The 17,992-nt window shown below is 51.1% G+C and overlaps 1 protein-coding gene across 1 annotated transcript in view; it reads right to left on the bottom strand.

Moving 5' to 3' along the window:
- Positions 1-11,319: 11,319 nt before the first annotated feature.
- Positions 11,320-17,992, bottom strand: part of KATNAL1 (katanin catalytic subunit A1 like 1) — a 58,576-nt gene continuing 51,903 nt past the window's right edge. Inside the window, exon 11 of the mRNA XM_075050658.1 lies at positions 11,320-12,018. Within this exon, the coding sequence (XP_074906759.1) occupies positions 11,997-12,018 (22 nt within the window). The 3' untranslated portion in view covers positions 11,320-11,996. The remainder of the gene's footprint in view (positions 12,019-17,992) is intronic.

Genomic DNA, 17,992 nt, shown 5'->3' with positions numbered 1-17,992 from the left:
CCCACCAGCAAAGCCTTCCTCCCTCTCCTGTCCTCACCGTCATCCTCTCTGGCAGCGATACCTGCACCGAGTGCAAGAAAACCCCGGGCGCTGGTGCCCAGGCTGGTGGTGCGATTAGAGGTCATCATGTGCTATCTGTCCTGTTATTTGCTACATTGGCACAGGCGTCTGTGTTGGTAATTATGTACGTAGCGGGATCCACAGCATTACACACAGCCGCTAGCACGAGCAAAGAGCCAAAAGAGCGAGGCTCTGCAAGAGCGCAGCTGAGTGAGAAATTTGGCACGCATAGAAAACTTCGTGCAATGTGTATCGGTGCCTTCCTATGGAGGGCTGGTGGGAAATGACTACAGGCGTCCACTTTTATAAACAAGAATTGGACAACAAATGCATAACTAATAGCATCTTTGTCCAGTTTTCCATCACTTCTGCTATTGCGGTGTTGCCGTCCAGGCAGAAACGGTGTCAGAGAGTTACGGTTATCTCTGGGATGGGAAGCGCAGCTAGGAGGAGGACTCTTTTCCAAAATCCACACTAACAGAGCAGCAGCCGCTGCCTGGTTTCGGTGGATATACAGTCCCATGCAGTGTTAATTTCTGGATAACTCGAGGCCAGAGAAGGCTGAGTCTCTGTGAGGTCTGAAGAGGGGAGCAAATCTCCAGCTCTCATGTGGACAGCCCTGCATTCAAGGTTTTAAGCAGATGCTCGGCGTCCGTCATGGGCTCAGGTTCCAGCAACAGCAAAAAGACGGGATGTGTGGTTCACGATCACGGCAAGACCCCGTGCAGGCTGCCACTGGCCACCAGCCCCAGAGGCTATCAGGAATTGATGGAGGTTCGCCAGGCAGGAGATGGCAGTAATTCTTTCTTCTCAAAGGGATTTTTGTCCTTCAGACCTGTTTTCAGCAGTGAAGGATGTTGATACATGTCTCTTCTGAGCAGGGATCTCCTATAGCTGCTCCCTCTAACACACAACAAGGGCAAAATGGTTGCAAAGCGCCGGGGCCATGGAAATCCTGGTTCTGCGGCACCTCACAAAATTGCCAGACTGGTACACGCTGGCCTCAAAGCCCAGGAGCTGGAGGCGGATGTTATTCTCTTCCAGGCTCTGTGCTCACTTGCTGTCTGATCTTGGGCAAAACAATAATCCCATCTATATCTTTCTGCCATTGTAGACCCAGAATAAACTTAAATTCTCGAGAAAAAAGGCCATCCCTTAACAGCATCCTGCTAACACGATGCAGTACGGTGATTTACAAAAGGGTGAGAACCTCATTTTTATCTCCTGCTTGAATTGTTAAAATAATTAATTACTTCTGGGCACCTTTAATTAAAACACTGCTGTATTGCTAGCTATGTTTGAAACACTTAATATTGAATCACTCCATCTCCAATTTCCTGAAAGCAGCAACCACTGCTGCCTTTAATATTCCAGTCCCAAACTGTCCTGGAAGTGTTATTTTTATTTGTACACTTCAGTGGCCACTGCTAATTCTGCAGCTCAAATCAACATAATGCTTTTTCCATTCCCCAAAATGACACCAAGGTATTTGTGAAAATTGCAGCTGTCCAACCAAATTATCCTCAATCACATTAAATTAGGAAGCATGAGGGGGATGGTTTAGTTTTAAAAATCATCATTTTTGTTCCAAGTTGAGCAAGAGAAATAAAGTTTCTATTCTTCCCCGTTAGCACTCCCAGAGTGCACCCCCATTCCCTCCATTCTTTCTGCTGATGGTCTGCAGGCACCTCTGGGTATGGGGACTTTCCCTTGAGGGTGACAAGAGTTTGGAGGAGAAGCTGTAGCGTTGCCCACCCAGTGGGGCAGGTTGGGGCACCCGGGAAGCTTCAGCAGGAGCTGAGCCCGCTGGGGACCACAACGGAGTCGAAACCGAAGGAAACCGAAGCTCAGCAGAAGAAAGTTGGCCGCGCAGAGATGCCACCGCACGCCTTTTTCTGTGCCTGGCCTTCCTGGTTTCACTCATCGTTTTAGGGTAAATGAAAACTGCATTTCCAGTGCTCTCCCTGCATAGCCATCGCCTGGCATTGATGCACAGCTGGAGATCATACCCGCCTGGGCATTAAAAAGCCAGATATTTTTTCACCTGATATCTCATTCCAGCCTCTCTCTCTCTCACTGACATTTATATGGAAAGAAGCTTTACAGAAAACCTGGGGTAACACTGCATCCTTGTGCCAGGTGAAGCGAAAGAGCGATGCAAATTCAAAACCCAGCTTATAATCACAGCTGTCCCCTCTGTTCCCCATCTGTGTTCACTCCTCGGCATGGATGGATAAAGCATCTCTCACAGCATCTTTGAGGAATCCCTTGAGAAGACCTAGCAGTCTTCAGGAAGCCGGGAGGAAACAGATGGACGTGGGACTTTGTCCTACTGCTTCTTGGTCATAGGGAATAAATAAACGCTGATTTTGGAGACCCACCGCCACCACCCAAGCAATGTGTGCGAGCTATCAGGACCAACTCAGCCGGCTGTTTTGAATGCAGACCACAGGAGTCAACAGCCTTGTCATCTGTGTGGTGACACCGGGGCTGGATGCTCTGCTGACCACAAGGCCGTAGTTGATGCCGTTTTGCTGCACTGAGCCTCCAGACCCCAAAATGCTAACAGCGACGCAGGGTAAGGGTAAGGGAATTCATCTCTTCTGCTTTCTCTGGTGTTCACCTGCAATGCAACACTGACTGCTGAATGCACCAGCGTGACACCACCAATTCTCCTCTGTGGCAAAAGAGATTTGTCTTTAAAAACTCCTATTTAAATGTGCTTTTTACATTCTATTCAAGGGACTTTGGATTTATATCCGACTAAACCAGCCCTCCATCAGATCTCCTCTGCTGGGAGCAGAAACGGCTGGGGATGATGTAGGAACATCAGAAAACCCAGAAGCCTAAGAAGCGTCCAGGGACACTGAAGCATCTGAGAATCAGAACCAAGCGCCTCCATCCTCTCGCCCTCCCCGGGCAACACAGGTGCCCAAACCCTTACAGATCCGATTTTGCTTTCTTGTTCATCGTACGATGGATGAGTGAGCCTGGGGAAATTGCCAGCCGGCAGAAATACCGTTTCGGAACACCTCCACGAGCAGATGTGGCATCGCAGGGAAGCCTGGCTCATTCCCAAGAGCCCTATTCACTGCAGAGCAGCCTATCCAGGCTGGCACTTTTATTTTCTAATAACCAAGCGGGCAGTTGTATGGAAGGGAGACGGTAGAGGGCAGCTCCACCCTGCTTAACGCAGAAAATACTGTTTGCAAGCAGAGACTCCTCACATGCTGCATGCAAAGGTGAGGGAGAGAGTTTTGCACACCGGGATCATGAAAGGACCAGGGAAGGTGGTGGCAGACACCGTCTTCTGCCCTCACCACCCCACCCAGACCCAAGGGTGGGTGACAGGGCAGCAGAGATGCTGGTGTCACCCTGGCCCTGATGGGGATGGGTTGAACTCTTCCTGGAAAAAGTCCATGCGGGCCCTGCTAAAAACCAGGTGAACGCCTTTCACCTTCCCTCATGTGGTGAGGCTGCCCCATCCCGTCCCCCCACCCAAATACCCACTGCCACGGTGAAATGAAGTGCTGAACCGGGACAGGATCGCCGCGTGCATCACAGAGCCGCAAGGAAGGGCACGACCTTGTTAGAGATGTATTTTCTGCAAATCATTCTTCAGTAAATAGATCAGAGGAGCCCTGGCTCTTACCGGAACATTAGTGAAGAGGGTCACTGGCAGAAATTTTAGCCCAGCAATGATTTATAATCTTTATCTCCCAATAACCAGGACCCAGACAATTTGTTAGGTGACCAGCACCCGTGCGTGGCAAACAAACTCAGACTGGAAGCTCCTGCTTCAGCAGTAATTTTATTATTTTCCCAAAGGCAAAGGTGGGCACGTACCACCAGGGTCCATCTTCTGCCACAGGTGTTTTCCTTCGCCTTCTCCTGAGGTCTGTTTTAGAATTTAAATCCCGGCTTTCGCCACCCTTTATCTGCATGTGCAATACTTCCCAGGAGGGTTTGACTCCAGAAGCAATCAGACAGCAAACAGCGACCACAACCATCGTGTTTCCATCTGCAACATACAGTCTAACTCCCCCAGCACTGGCGAAGGCTGGCAGAGACAGCCCACGTTTCCACTCCGAAAAGTCAGCAGGGAAGAGGTCCCTTGAAGCATGAATAAACTGAGAAAAATAATTAACTATGACAATTAATTTGGCAACCTCCGTTGCTATTTTGCACCTCCAGGATAGAAAAACGCCTGCAGCTCGTTGCATTGGTTCTCCACTGTGTTCATAAAGAAAACACGGGGGAAGGAGACGCTGCTCGTCCCAGAGGTGTTGTGCCCACCAGTGGGACCAGAGGAATGACAAACACACGCTCCTGGTCCGGGCTGCGGCAGAGCAGCGTGGCCACGAGCAAGCCCGGGTGCAAGAGGAGTTCGCTCGGATGCAACGCCGTTGGGTCACCTCCTGGCAGATGCAACGCGGCTTTTCCTAACACAGACCGGCATGTGAGTTATATCTCCAAGGATGGAGACTCTACAACCTCTCAGGACAATCTTTGCCAGTGCTCGGTCACCCTCAGGGTGCAAAAGTGTTTCCCGATGTGTTGAGATGGAGCCTCCTGTTTGTTCGTGCCCGTCACCTCCTCTTCTGGGACAAGGATCTCTGGGGATGGGAACACGGGCTGGCTTCTGCGGAGCAGTGCTGTCAGGATGTCTCGCACACATTGTAGTTACTCAGAAAGTAAAACAGAAAGGGACGGGGGACCCCTCCTCGCAGATGGGCCCACTGAAGATGCCCTTTCCCCTTGGCTGGTGAGAAGACATGTGCCATCCCTAAGCGGCTGCTGTCCCTGCCTCTGTCGCCCACGGTCATGGCCCCAAGTCCATTAACAGAGGTTTGCGCAGCTCGGATTTACCCAAGGGGACACACTCAACCCAGGTCACCCTCTCTTTGTGTGCCGGAGCCTGGGGGTCTGCTCATGGATGCTGCGAGGCAGGCGCTGCCCAACTGGTGTGACTGCCATGGGGCAACCAGATAACACAAACGTCAGCACGCTTTCGGAGAAGGACCAAAACCCATCACCAGGCACCTACTGAACAAGCCCCGGGGGGGATGCGGAGGTCGGCTGAAATGTTATAATCCCATCCCTGAGGTCGGAGGAGCTCTGGAGCCTCTTGGAGTCTCCTTATGCATCATCAAACCCAAACCAAAGTCCCCACTGAGGGTCCCCTGGCCACCACGCACCCACCAACCGCCCGAGGGCCCACCCGCTGCTGCCGTCTGACACGCATTTTTATTTCACTGTCCTTGAGCTTTTCTGTTCATGCAATTGCCAGAAGGCCCCGAGTCAGAGACCTTTGTGGTTTTAGAGGGGCTCTACTGCTGAAGAACTAAGCTGCGTCTGCATGGACATCACAGCCCACGGGCTGAGCAAAGAACAAATCTCCGTGAGTCATTAAGCTCCTCTCCCCCAAGAAGCAGCTCGCTCTCAGTTACACGCTGGAGGTGCATCGTCTCCAACAGAAGGTGGGAAAAGGAAGGTTTTTTAGCTCTCAAGTGTAAAACGAATGTTCAATAAATAGAATCACTTTTCAGCCATGAAAAAGCAGCGTTCCAGTCACCAGCGCCTCGGGGCTATTTACTTGGCTACGTAACTGGTGGCGTGTGGAACATAGCAGCTCCCAAGCTTTGTTATGCATGCTTCGGGTTTTTGCTTGAGCACTTCTGCTGCCTGTCTGGTTTGCTTTTAAATAAGCGTGAGGCGCAGGCCAGTGCTGCGGGGATGCCTCGAACTCCCAGGAGCTCGGAGAAGAAGGTCTGCTGGGGAGGTAGGGCAGAGTGATGGGTAAAGTTTGTTGGCACTGTCACTTGCCCCTTGCGGTCTCCCTCTTTTCCCGAATTAATTTGCCAACAAATTAATTGAAGCCTCAGCCCCTGCCAGCGCCCAGCCCCTGCCGCCCCCCGAACCAGCGTGCTGCTGGGGAGGCAGCAGTCGGTAGTGCTTTCCAAGAAAAAAAATTTATGTGGAATGAAGGTCCCAGGCTGATAAATGCGATGTCTTTGGATTCAGGCACCATTCGCTTGACAGCACGGGCTGACTCGGCCGCCTTCAAGGTTGCCGGCAGGCTGATGTGCTTCATGGGCTAATGAGTGGTTTGCTCAAATGGCCGGTTCCCCGTCACATAATGACGACAGTCTGCTGGGGTCTGATTCTGCCCAGTTTAAGGCAAAGCAGAGCTTCTTATCTAGTGTATGGCCGTAGCTCTGCTCCTTCCAGCAGCCCCTCTCAGCATCTGTGGTGCCAGGTTAAATCCAGCAACCAGCTCTCCCCTCTTCTGCAAATACACATTAGCATTCATCATGGTTTTCGCAAAAACAAGTAAAAATGCACCTACGCCGGACAGAAATTTGGAATATTCCTTCAAATATCCCATCAGCCCGATACTCGTTAGCTACATCCCTGTTAGCATCGTGACCACGGTGGGCAGCGTTCCCCGGGGGTAGTCCTCGGTGGCCCACTACGGCTCATCCACGCTGACCATGATTCTTCCAAACGCCTCCTGGGGATGCTCTGGGAGTTACCGTGGGACAAGGGCCTTTCCCAGGAGGTAGCTTGAGTGCAGCCACCCTGTTTTGGGGGACGGAGAGTTCAATCACACAGGGGTGGGCCCCCCCACACTAGCTGCTGCAGAGCCAGAGAACAGCCCACGGCACCTTCCAGCCACTGATGCGGATACAACCGCCACGTCCTCTATCCTGCAGACCCCAAAACCAAGCACGTGTGAGGTCCAGCACGTCACATCGCACCCTCGTCTGTGTCAGGGCTGCGCTTCTTCATCTGGACCACTCCTCAGGTGACAGCCACGACACGGCAAGCATCTGATGAGCAGCCAGCCACAGGTTTCGGCTCTGCGCTCCAGCAATTCCCCTCAGTGGGTTGATGTCAGCTCCTTGCCCGGATAAGCAGAGACGTGTGTTGGGGTGGCATTTGCCCACAGATCACCTCCCACCCCCTTCTGGGTTGTTCCCCACTTACTTTCAGGTCCCCGTAGGGTCTCTGACCCAAGACAGCAGGCTGTCCACAACCATTCCCACGCGATCGTGCCGGCACAGGAGCTTTGGGGCGAATGCCATGGGGGGGTCTTGGCAGGGACAATTTGGACTTGATTATTTTGCGTGTAATTGTGGTGTGTTGGTGCAGCTGTTTGATATGTACCCCTCTCCACCGCTGAGCATGACCAATGGTCACACCTTCTTCTTCCTCCCCTCCGCTCCATGCCATGATAGCCTGTCTAGTTTGAAGCCTCATTAGCATAATTTAAAAAGTTATTTTGTGAGGAAGACCGACCCATGACAAAGCTAACACAGAAAAAGAACTGTCATCTGTTTCCTCTTTATGAAGTGCTATTGCTATGCCAAAAACACACCCCAAACCCCTAAAGTTTGATCCAAGACAAAGACACCATCCAACAACAGTAAAACCACTTACAGTTACGCTCCTAGCCCAGTCCAGCCAGAAGACAGGGTGTCCCAAGCATCTAATGGAGGGCACTTTCTTGGGAGACCAAGAAATAATTTGTCATGTAAAAACAAACTTTTTGGAGGGGTTTTAGAGGAGACCATTTCATGGTGCCAGCATCAATATTCAGTAAACTGCACGTGCATCCAGTATCTCCATGGAAAACCAGAGCAAAATAACCACCTCCAGAGAAACTGTTCCAGAGCGGCTGGCTGAATAGGGAGAGTAAAAACAATTTTAGTCCAAAACTTATTTATTTAGAATTAAATCCTTTTGCTTCAGGATGGAGACTGTGTGGGAGTTGCTCAGGAGCAGGTTCTTCTGTCACAGGTACGCCCAGCCCTCTGTGGACAGGTGCCAACAAGCTCAACATGAGATTAAAATGCACATTAAGACAGAGGAAGGAAAAATAAAACAAAAATAAATAAATAAAAAAAACCTAAAAAATAAAATAATAAATAAATAAAATTTTAAAAAACCCAACAAACCCAAACTCCCAAAACTCCCAGAGTGGGTCCAGGAGCTGTGATACCGAACCAGGGTGTCAGAGCTGAGCCCCCCCAGCACCTGCTGCAGCAGGGATGCTGCCCAAATTGGTGTGACAACCCAGGGAGGGAAGGGGACAAGGATGATGGCTACACGCCGAGGTGCTGGTGGGATTTGCTGCTTCTGACCACGTGCTCGCAAAGAGGCAGGGTGAGACCTGCAAGAGGGAAAGGTGACACCCGGAGTAAATAGTGACTTTGTCGAAGGCACCCCGTGTATGTGAATAATTCTCACCCGCCTGGGCTGTCCCACCCAAAACAGCCCGGCTCTGGTTTATGGTTTTTGGCAAAAAGACGGGACTCGCACGCAGTGATGCCGCTGCGTTGGCAGGAGGCACCCAGCCGAGCAAGTTGGGGCAACTTCTTCAGCCAAATAAATGGCGTTGCTTCATCGGGCAACGGCCTCCGGATCCGGCCCCTTCCCGCCCGGCCAGGCTCACTCAGGGCACGGGTGGGTGAACCCAGCTGGGGCAAAGAATAAAACTAAAAAGGGACAAACAGCGATGCCCAAAGCCCTGCCCGTACTGCACAGCGGCAGCCTCCGGGCTGCTCTGCAGGCTGTCATCGGTGCGCTGAGCTGCAGCAGTGCTCAGGGATGCTGCCAGCCGGAGAAGGTCGTGCGTCCCAGGCTCCGACGGGCTCCACGCGTCTGAGCCCTGCTGCAAAAAGCCCCAGCAGAGTGGGAAGCGGGGTCTGGTGCCAACAGGGCATGGTGGGAAGGGTTATTCCTGGAGGCTTTGCCGCAGGCAAAATGACCCCGGTTATGAGAAAGATGCGTTGGGAGGGAAGAGATCGGCTCTGACCAGCCTGTGCCACGGGGTTGCAAAATATCATTGGGAAGATGTCAGGGCTTGTGGATAATATCTGGCTTTTTGAGCTTCACAATTAAATGCTGTGCTCCTCATCTAATTTACTACCACATTAAACATATAAAACAACAACTTATTGTTTTATAATCTCTCCCAGGGGAAGTTAAGCTGTTGCAGCATCCTGCAAGAGCTGCAGTGAATGCTGGAGGTTATTCCAGCACTGCCAGAGATCTCACTGCAAGAGCTCTTCCAGCCAAAAAGACAGCGGCACCCACAGTCCGCAAACATTAGGCTCGTGCCAGCACCACGGCAGCCACGTCTCTGGTTTTCTCCAAGCCGTCCTTGCTGTGACAGGCACTCGCTCCCACCGTGCTGGTGGGCAACCTCCCCCCGGCACGCGGTCCCCACCGAGCCCCGGGACCCCCGGCATCACGCTAAGGCAAGCACCGGTGCTGCGTGGTGTTGACCCTCAGTGCCTTTAGACTTTCTTCCATCTTCTCCTGCCGCCACCACCACCACCACCTCTACCCCATCCCCACCACCACCTCTTCCCCATCCCCACCACCACCTCTTCCCCATCCCGCAGCACCGGCTGCGGTCACGCCGCTCCCTGCCAGTGCCGCGGCGGTATTCCCAGCGTGGTGACACGATGACCAGGTTGTACATCCCGTAATCCAGGGGTGGCCGGGCACTGACCGGGCTCGGGGGTCCCCGTGGCTCCAAGTCACCCCTGCTGATCCCTGCTCCTCAAAGCAGCCGGCGCAAAGGTTGGAAGAAGGGGTTGCGATTACTGGCGGGGAACAGTGGCTTGCGGGTGCATGGCATGTCACGAGTAAACCATGACGTGTCCCCGCTTCTCGCTGGCCACCACAAAGCTCAACCCCCAGCAGCGCGTTGGCTTTTCTCGGTGCTCCCCACCGACCCACCAGCGCAGGGTGGGAGGTGATGTGACCCTCCAAACGTCGGAGGGAGGTGACGTGACTCTGGAAACCAAGCGCTGCCCGTAGGGTCCCTCACCTCTGGTTTTGGGAGCGGTGGTCACAGCTATCTACGTCCTCCCTTTGCACCCTGTAGCTGCACGGAGATAGGAAAAGGAAAGCAGATAATGGGAAAAGACATCAAGCTGGAGCAGCTGCTGCCAAAACACTGGGGTTTTGATGCCTCTTTCTTCTGCGTGGCCCTGAATTTAGGTTGAAGAAGCAGATGCGGAGAGGATTGCGGCTTGGTATGGCCAGCAGTGAGTGCGAGACATCGGGACAGGGTCTGCAGGCAAGGTCCCTCCTTTGTCACTGGTGTGTGACCATTGCTGCCAGACACCTGCAGCTCTGCTCTCTGCTCCGCAGCCTAAGCTGCTGGATTGCAGGAGCTGCAGATACCACCACCACAGCAAGGAACCGTCACCGTGCCCAGTAAAGGCTTGCTCGGGAAGCTGTCGGTGGCTCTGTGTCCATGCACAGGACCTCCTCGCTGATAAAACCCAAATGCCTGTGACCTGCTGCACCGGGAGCGTTGATAACCAGGAGGGATGCTCCTTGCTCGTGCTCCATGCCCTTGAAGCTAGCAAGGCCGATGTCAGCAGAGTCGGGCTGCAAAAGTTTTGATGCTAGAAATTTCACCTGGTTTCCCTGAAGCGAACGAAATGTCCTGTTTGCCAGGATGGTTGTCAACAAGGGCATCGAAGTGTCATCGTTCCTTCTGGCCTTAGAGACTTGACTTTGCCTCCTCTCCCCTGATTCCTCAACTCCTCCGGCTTTTCACCGGGCAGGCGCGTCATGAAACCACCACAACAGCAGCTTTGCGCCACAGCCGCGAGAGCACGGTGCAAAGGATGCACAAGTTCACCCATTTTCAGGACACATTCAGCAACCCCCGAGATGCCAACCCCTAAATGACAGCCACCCTGCGGTATTGGCCCTGTGCAGCTGTTTGACGGGAAGAGGAGATGCTTTGGACACAAACCTCATCTGCCCCTTGCTTGCGATTGGCTTGTGCTGCATGGTAAAACTCTGGCGTTGCCATGGTTTTCTAGGTTTCAAGGGGTGTTTTTACTCCGTGCTGTTAGTTTTTCACAATCTGCTTGTCTTAACTCTTTACATAGGTTGTTCAAGGCTAGTTAAAATGGGGGACATACCTGTAAAAACGCTCTAAAATGATTACCTGTGATACCCAGCGTGGTGGATGCTCTCGGGGAGATGCCAGGAGCAGTAAAAAGCACCTGAATGGCACCGATGGGGCTGTGTCTGGATGTCACATTGGGTTATTCTGCACAATGGTTGTATCTTCAAGAATTAAACTGCAGCGTGGCTGCTCTCCCTGCCCGCGGAGCAAGGAGCCTGCCAGAGCCTGTTCCTGCTGCCTGCCTTTCTGTGAATTTATAAAACTGCTCCAGTCCCTGGCCAGTGTGAGAGCTCTGCAGATCCTTTGTAGGTCTCAGAGCTTTAAAAGCAACAGCAGACAGGCTTTTGTTGTATCAGGCACTTTCCTAATAGGCAAAAATCATTAAAAAACAAAATTAATACGCAGATATTTATTTTTTCCTGAAAGCATAAGCAGCAGGGCGTTGAGCTGAATGACGGAGGGCATTTCAGCTCACAAAGCTGCCGACTCACTGCAAAAGTCCTCCCTCATTGGGGCTGGCCTCATCTTCTCGCAGGTGTTGGGAACGGTGGGGCTGGCTGGAGCGAGAGGGACCAAGGGCCCTCGGTTCCCACAGGCTCTTCGTGAGATGGGACTCCATCAACAACCAGTGCTCCCTGGGGAACGCAGCTTCACACTGGTGTGGCTATCAGCAAGAAAGGGAGTGCTGGAGAGAAAATGTTGTCCAGCAGCAATGTAGCCATGAAGCCTGCAGCTCTGCTGCGTCACAGCAAAGCTCAGAGCCACCCTGCTGGGTTTCTTCCATGTCCATAGTGAACTCCTCTTGGCCAACAATCTCTTCTTGGCTTCTCTGTTCCTTTGCTTCTCATCCCAGAGAAATGCCTCCACTACTTAGCAGCGTCCCCTTCACCAAGCAGCTTTCACAAGAGCTTTGGGAGTTTCCTCTTCTTTTTTTCCTTCAATCTCACTTCTCCAGCTATCAGGTGACACTTAATGCAAATTTCTTCATAGGTCAAGTCACTTCAGATGCTGAGCTGTTGGAGATGAGAGAAGTAACAAGTTGTTAAGTCTGTTCAGTTTCTATGGTAGCGAGAAGAGAGGTTTTTCATTAGGCTCCACGTTTGAGACACCACCTCCAGAGCAGTTCCCGGGCTCTGGCAACCAATGGTCCCCATGGAACCCGTGGCTTTAGGACCTGCCAGACCCACGGACATGCTGCTGACGGAGCTGGCTGGCAGTTCGCCGTCTGGAGCGTGATATATGCAGTTCTCCAGTCTTGCATCTCAGTTAGGAGATGGGTACGGAGCAGAAGCCCTAGGGCTGAAGTGCTATTGAGTAGCAATTCGGGGGGGAGCATGATGGGGGAATAGGAAATCTTGGTGAAGACAGCCTAGTTGCTGAACTAAATGCCCTAACATCTGTCCTCCTTCAAGCAGTCTCATGGGTAGAGGGCACTGGCTCCATCCCTATGACTTAAAAACAGCCTTTTTACAAAGATGTGAGAAACGGAACAAGAAATGGAAACGCTCTCATGCTTCATGACATTATGCAGGGCTGAAAGTGCATAATCATAAATTTAAAAACCAGGAAGAGCTTTGCAATGGTGGAACAATTTCTGTATGTAACATATAATTTCGTGTACCCTGTGGACAAGCTCAAGTCTGCTTTTCCATCAGTGCCATTTTACAACAAATTAAAGTGCATTGGGTGTCAGGGTCACCAGCGTTGCTGCTTTGCTAGGAGTACTGAGAAAGACAGAGCCCTCCCTGGAAACAGCCTACTCCTGCACAGTGGTTTGTCTGTAGACTTGTAGGTATCCTCCAAAACATTGTTTTGAGATTTCCACAGATACAAAACTTACCTGCCAGGTTTGTGCTGACAGAGCACATCTTTTTTAGACGTAGCCCAACATTCTTGGCTTTATTCTCAGTCTTATTGCACTGATAGGCCAGACTAGTTGTTTCCTTGATCAAAACACAGGTTGCCCTTGAGAATCAAGTAGTGATATGCCCTTCTCTCTTTGAATAGCAGGGGAAAGCCTTTCTGAAGTCTCGTGAGACTGTCTCTGGAGTATGCAATGTGGCAGCTGTGCTTGGAGAGGGAGAAGGAGCCTCTGCTAGCACAGGAGGTAGGGTCAGCAAACAAAATGATGAATACCATTTTGGACAAATGTGAGGGCATTGGGAAGGTGTCTGGAATCAGGGAGTGGAAGAAGGAATGGGGAGAGAATGAGGAACACGGATGCCTGTGGTAGCCTGGCCAGTGCAAATCAAGCTGAGGTGGTACTTTTCCACCAAAGGTGACCGCCTTTTTCAGCAGGGAGTACAACTCTTCAGCTCCCCAGTATGAAAAAAACGATTCTGAAGAGCAGAAGTTCACGATAGTGGCACATTGCATCAGGAATGGGACTTTCCTCCCTAGCTTTAGCCATCTAAAACTCTGATTCCTGATCCCATGAAGGCAAGACATTGGCTTGGTGCTGAGCCTGGCACTCACAGGGACTTGGTCCCTTCCCAGCGATGTGGAACCATGCGGCTTCTTAACATACACCGGTAATCAAACACCAAAATGGGTTGTTTCCACTGGCCAAGTCTAAGCTGGTTGCCTCTCTAATCTCCCGATTAGAGTCCCACTCTGTAGCCAGTAAGGAAAGACAATAAACTCCAAATACCATCATCAACACTATCAACTTGTCAGCCTTAGACACACACCTGAGGATGAGCTGAATCATCCCGGGGAGCACACCTCCTTCCACTGACGACTGGGAGAGCCCAGTCAGCCAGCTGGGATGGATGCCCTGCCTCGGAGAGCTGAAGTTAGGTGAGGTGACTCCCACCTCATACACCCTCTCACATCACCCCAACCTTACCTAATGATGCTCGCTAGTCTTCTCTTCATCACTGCCAGTGACCTGAGCATTAATTAGGATCACGGGCCAAGAGGTTGCAAAGATGGAGCGTCCAGGTCTGACTACAGGGCCTTGGTGCAACTGCTGCCTCTACAAGAGCTCCCAGTAGTGCTTGTAGGGCATCTGGGCATCTCTGGACAAAGAACCATCAACAGCACAGCTCCCCCGTCAGCTCCTTTGTGCATCGACCTTGTCCAAAGTGAAATACTGCTTGATGGGCTGAGATCACACCGCTTGCTTTAATAAAAGTGGTGCTGCAGGAGAATGGGATTTTACCCTATTCCTGGGCCAATAAGCCATCTTCATAGCCTGGATTTCAAGAGATCATGGCTGTTGTCACCATGCTGCCATTGCCCTACAGGTTACTTCAAATGTGTCAGAGAATGACAGAATAACTGTTTGGGAAGGGACCTCTGGAGGTCATCAGGTACCAGCCCAGCTCTGAGTAGGTCCAGTTACAGCGAGCTGATCAGGGCCATGATGAGTTTGAACACCTCTGAGGACAGAGACACTACCAGCTCTCTGGGCAACCTGTGCCAGTGTTTGACCACTCTCATGGTGCCAACCTGATGCCTTCTATCTAAACAGAATTTCCTGTACTGTGTCTTATCCTTTCACCCTGCACCTCCCAGAAAGGTCTGGATTCGTATTACCTACCACCTCCCATAGGGTAATTGTCGGCAAAAATTAGATCTCTCCTTTGCCTTCTCCTCCTACGACTGAATAAGCTCAGCTCTCTCACCATCTCCTGGTACTTCATGGGCTCCAGCCATCTTGACGACTCTCCACCAGACTCTCTCCAGTCCATCAGTCCTCCAACACTTGTCTTTCTATTCCAGTGCTCCTCTCCCTGGCTTTCGTTCCTCCCCTGAGGGCAGGACACCCTTCCACATGGGTCCCACGAGAAGCCCACGCAGCAAGCACAGGACTGAGAGTGCCCGCAGCGTCCAGGTTCCCGAGCAGTGGGGTCAAACCCCAGCACTGCACCAGCAGGTTAGGAGGGATGAAGGAGACACCTCGTCACCCTTGTTGTGAGAGCAGAAGCAGCGCGACCGGGTTTGCAACAGCACAAACTGCCACCTCGACAAGAAAGCTTAGGATGGGATCTGAGCATCTTAGCAGCCCCCAAAACTGTTAAGCGTATTTTACAGATATAGAAATGAGGAAAAAGGAGACTAAGGAACTATCTCACAGAAAGCCTTCAAAGACCAGGAGACTTGACCGCTGGGCACAAGGCACGCTACCCTCGAGCTGCTTCAGGGAATCCCTCGGAGATTTTAGAGCAATCGGGGTCAGGTCACCGTCTCCACTATAGGAAGATAAGGCTTACGCTGAGAACGTGTACTGAAAACGTATCTGCAAATGACACAGTGACTCTGTGTTCAGCAAGTGTCACCAGGCATGGGAATTAGGGAATTTAGGAAAAACCCTCCTGCCTGGGAAAGATTTTGCATAGAGAAGACGGAGAGCATAGAGGGCTGCGGGTGCCTTCGTGTACGCGGTACCACGCACCTCGCAGGGCTGATCTGTCAGCACCCAGCCGTGGGTTGACCCCAGGAAAGCTCCGAGGCTGCCGCACGCTTCCAGAGAGCCTGATGGCATGGTTTAGCAAGGGTCTCCCAAGCGCAGCCGTGCAATACAGGAATAATTCGCCCTCCCCGCTGCAGCCCCCCCGGCCGACGGACCCGCGCCCCGGCGCACAGCCTGCCCACCACAGAGGAGCCTTGGCAGCAGCAGAGGCTTGCAATAGGTGCCGAAGTGGAAGAAACTGTTTTCTCAGCATTTTATTTCAACTAATGTGTTCAGGCTAGTATCACACTGTGCTATTAATGCTGCCCTGGTTTGTAATTCTGCTTTCACGTTGGCTCCATTTTTCTCTTTTTAATACCACTATCTAGCCTTCTGGTTCTTAAATGTGGGACCTATTTTTCTGTCTGCTGTAGCAGAAAGAGCTAATTTGGTCCTTCTGTGTATTAGCAACAGGACTGTGAAGTGGAATAGAAGGTGATTTTATCTCTGTGTACGTCCTTGGTCAGATTGACACTAGAATACTGCATCCTGCTGAGGTGCCATATTTTAAAGAGGACATCAAAAAATTGGAGCGGGTGAAGAAAAGAGCCATAAAAAATGGTTTGAGAGCTGAAGAAAACCACTTACAGGGAGAGACTTCTAGAGGTCAGCCTCTGTAACTTGTCAGAAAGAAAACTGAGAAGTGATTTGATGATGTGTATAAGTACATGTGTGGAGAGAAAATACAGGATGCTAAGGGGGTACTAAAATTTTAGACCGAGAACAGCACACAGATAGACAGTGATGGGCACTGGAGAACACGCTGAGCTGAATTAGAAATCAGGCGTACTTGTTAACCATAAGGATGTTAACCCTCAGAAGAAAATTGCAAAGTGAGCGATGGGTACTGCAGTTCTTGAGGAGTTCGAGACAAGTTTGGATGCTAATTCTGCATGTCAGGATAGAGGCAGGGCTTACTGCAGGATGGAAATTGAGGTGAGTTTGCCTGAATTACAACCTGGGAGGTGACAGAATCCAGCTTCACGGAAACAAAATTCCACATTTCATTTCATATGCCCCTTTTTCCAGTTGCCCGTCATGTTCTTGGACGAAATCCTTGGGGAGGCAACTCAGTCCCTTAATGTATTAATAAACAGTTAGTAAGCTAAGTGGTCACTTTTAAGGCTGGGGGGGGGGGATACAGGGAGGGAGAACTGGGGCTCTCAGACACCCGGGGGTAGGAGGAGGGATGCTGTGAGGCTGATCCCATGTGAAAACCGTCAGGACCGTGGAGCCGGGGGTGAATGCCAGCACCCCAGCCTGGCCCAGTATCTCCACACAGCAATGTTCTGGGCAGCATGGTCGTACCCAGAGATGCTCATCCAGCCTGGTGAGAAAAATGTCATCAGGCTCTTGAAACTGAACATTTCCCACTGCCTCCGTCGGTGGGTGCCAGCAGCAGCTCCATGAAGGAGCTTATAAACTCATGATTTCAGTGTACAGGGGAAGGAGATAAAGGTTGTAAAGTCCAAATCGTGGTCTGGAGGATCTCTTGGTCCACTCCCCTGCTCACAGGCAGAACGGATCCTCCAGTGCCATTCGTGGGGGACAGTTTGTGGTTCAGACACATCTCGCTGGGATGGGGTCTCCACAACACTTTCAGTTTTTCCTGTGGGGATGTTTGTATTCTTTCCCTTGGTGTTTAACACAAATATTCCATATGTTAACTTGAGCCTGTTTTCCTCTGCCTTACCCACAGTGGACACCAAGTACGGTATACCCTCTCCTTCTTTACAAATTTTTAGTATATTTTCCTTTTTAGATTTTTAAAGATTTTTTTTTAAAAGACATTTAAGAAAAAAAAGTTTTTTTTAAAAACTCTCAAGTGAAACCCCCTTAAAGTTTCCTCCTTTAGAATGAAGCAGCCCTCATTCTGAGCACCTTCCTTCACAGACTGTGTTTCTCCGCACCTCTTCTGCTTCTTACTTGTTCTTTTAACCGCAGTGCCAGGACTGGGGACAGATGCCCAGGGGACGAGGACAAGAGGTTCCTTCTTCCACCAGGAGAGCAGGACGCCGGTCCCTCACGCCTGGCTGGTAGAGCCCTGAGACACCCAGACCCTTCCTTGCACTGCTGCTGCTGCTGCTCAAGTCATTTCCCCATCCTGCACACGTACAGTTAATAAATATATCCCCAACTACGCAATTCCTCATTAGTAAACATGGACCTTTTAAACAGCTCCTACATGTCTGCATCAGAAAAATAGTACGTCAGAAAGCCACAAAGAGAAACTTCCAATTAAGCTCACTTTGTAAATCATCTGCGGTTTCTAAACAAGCCTGGCGCATACACATTCTTCTTGGTTTTTCTCGTGGTGCGTGTTTGCAGTCTGCACTTTGCAGACATACTTTTGCAGTTGCTTTAAAGCTAAAGCTGCTCTGAGCAAGAGCCGTGTGTCCTGAACCCGTCCCCGAGGCTGGGAACTGTGTCCAGCCCCCCAGCTACAGCTGCTAGACACACAAATGGAAAACTCCTGGGCATGTAAAGCAACTATTAAGCTATTCTAGACCTTAAAACTTCCTCAAGTGCTT

This window comes from Buteo buteo, chromosome 18 (genome assembly GCF_964188355.1).
Source record: "Buteo buteo chromosome 18, bButBut1.hap1.1, whole genome shotgun sequence".
In the NCBI taxonomy this organism is placed as follows: domain Eukaryota; kingdom Metazoa; phylum Chordata; class Aves; order Accipitriformes; family Accipitridae; genus Buteo; species Buteo buteo.
The sequence above is the reverse complement of the archived record's forward strand: the minus strand, read 5'-3'. Positions and strand labels throughout refer to the sequence as shown.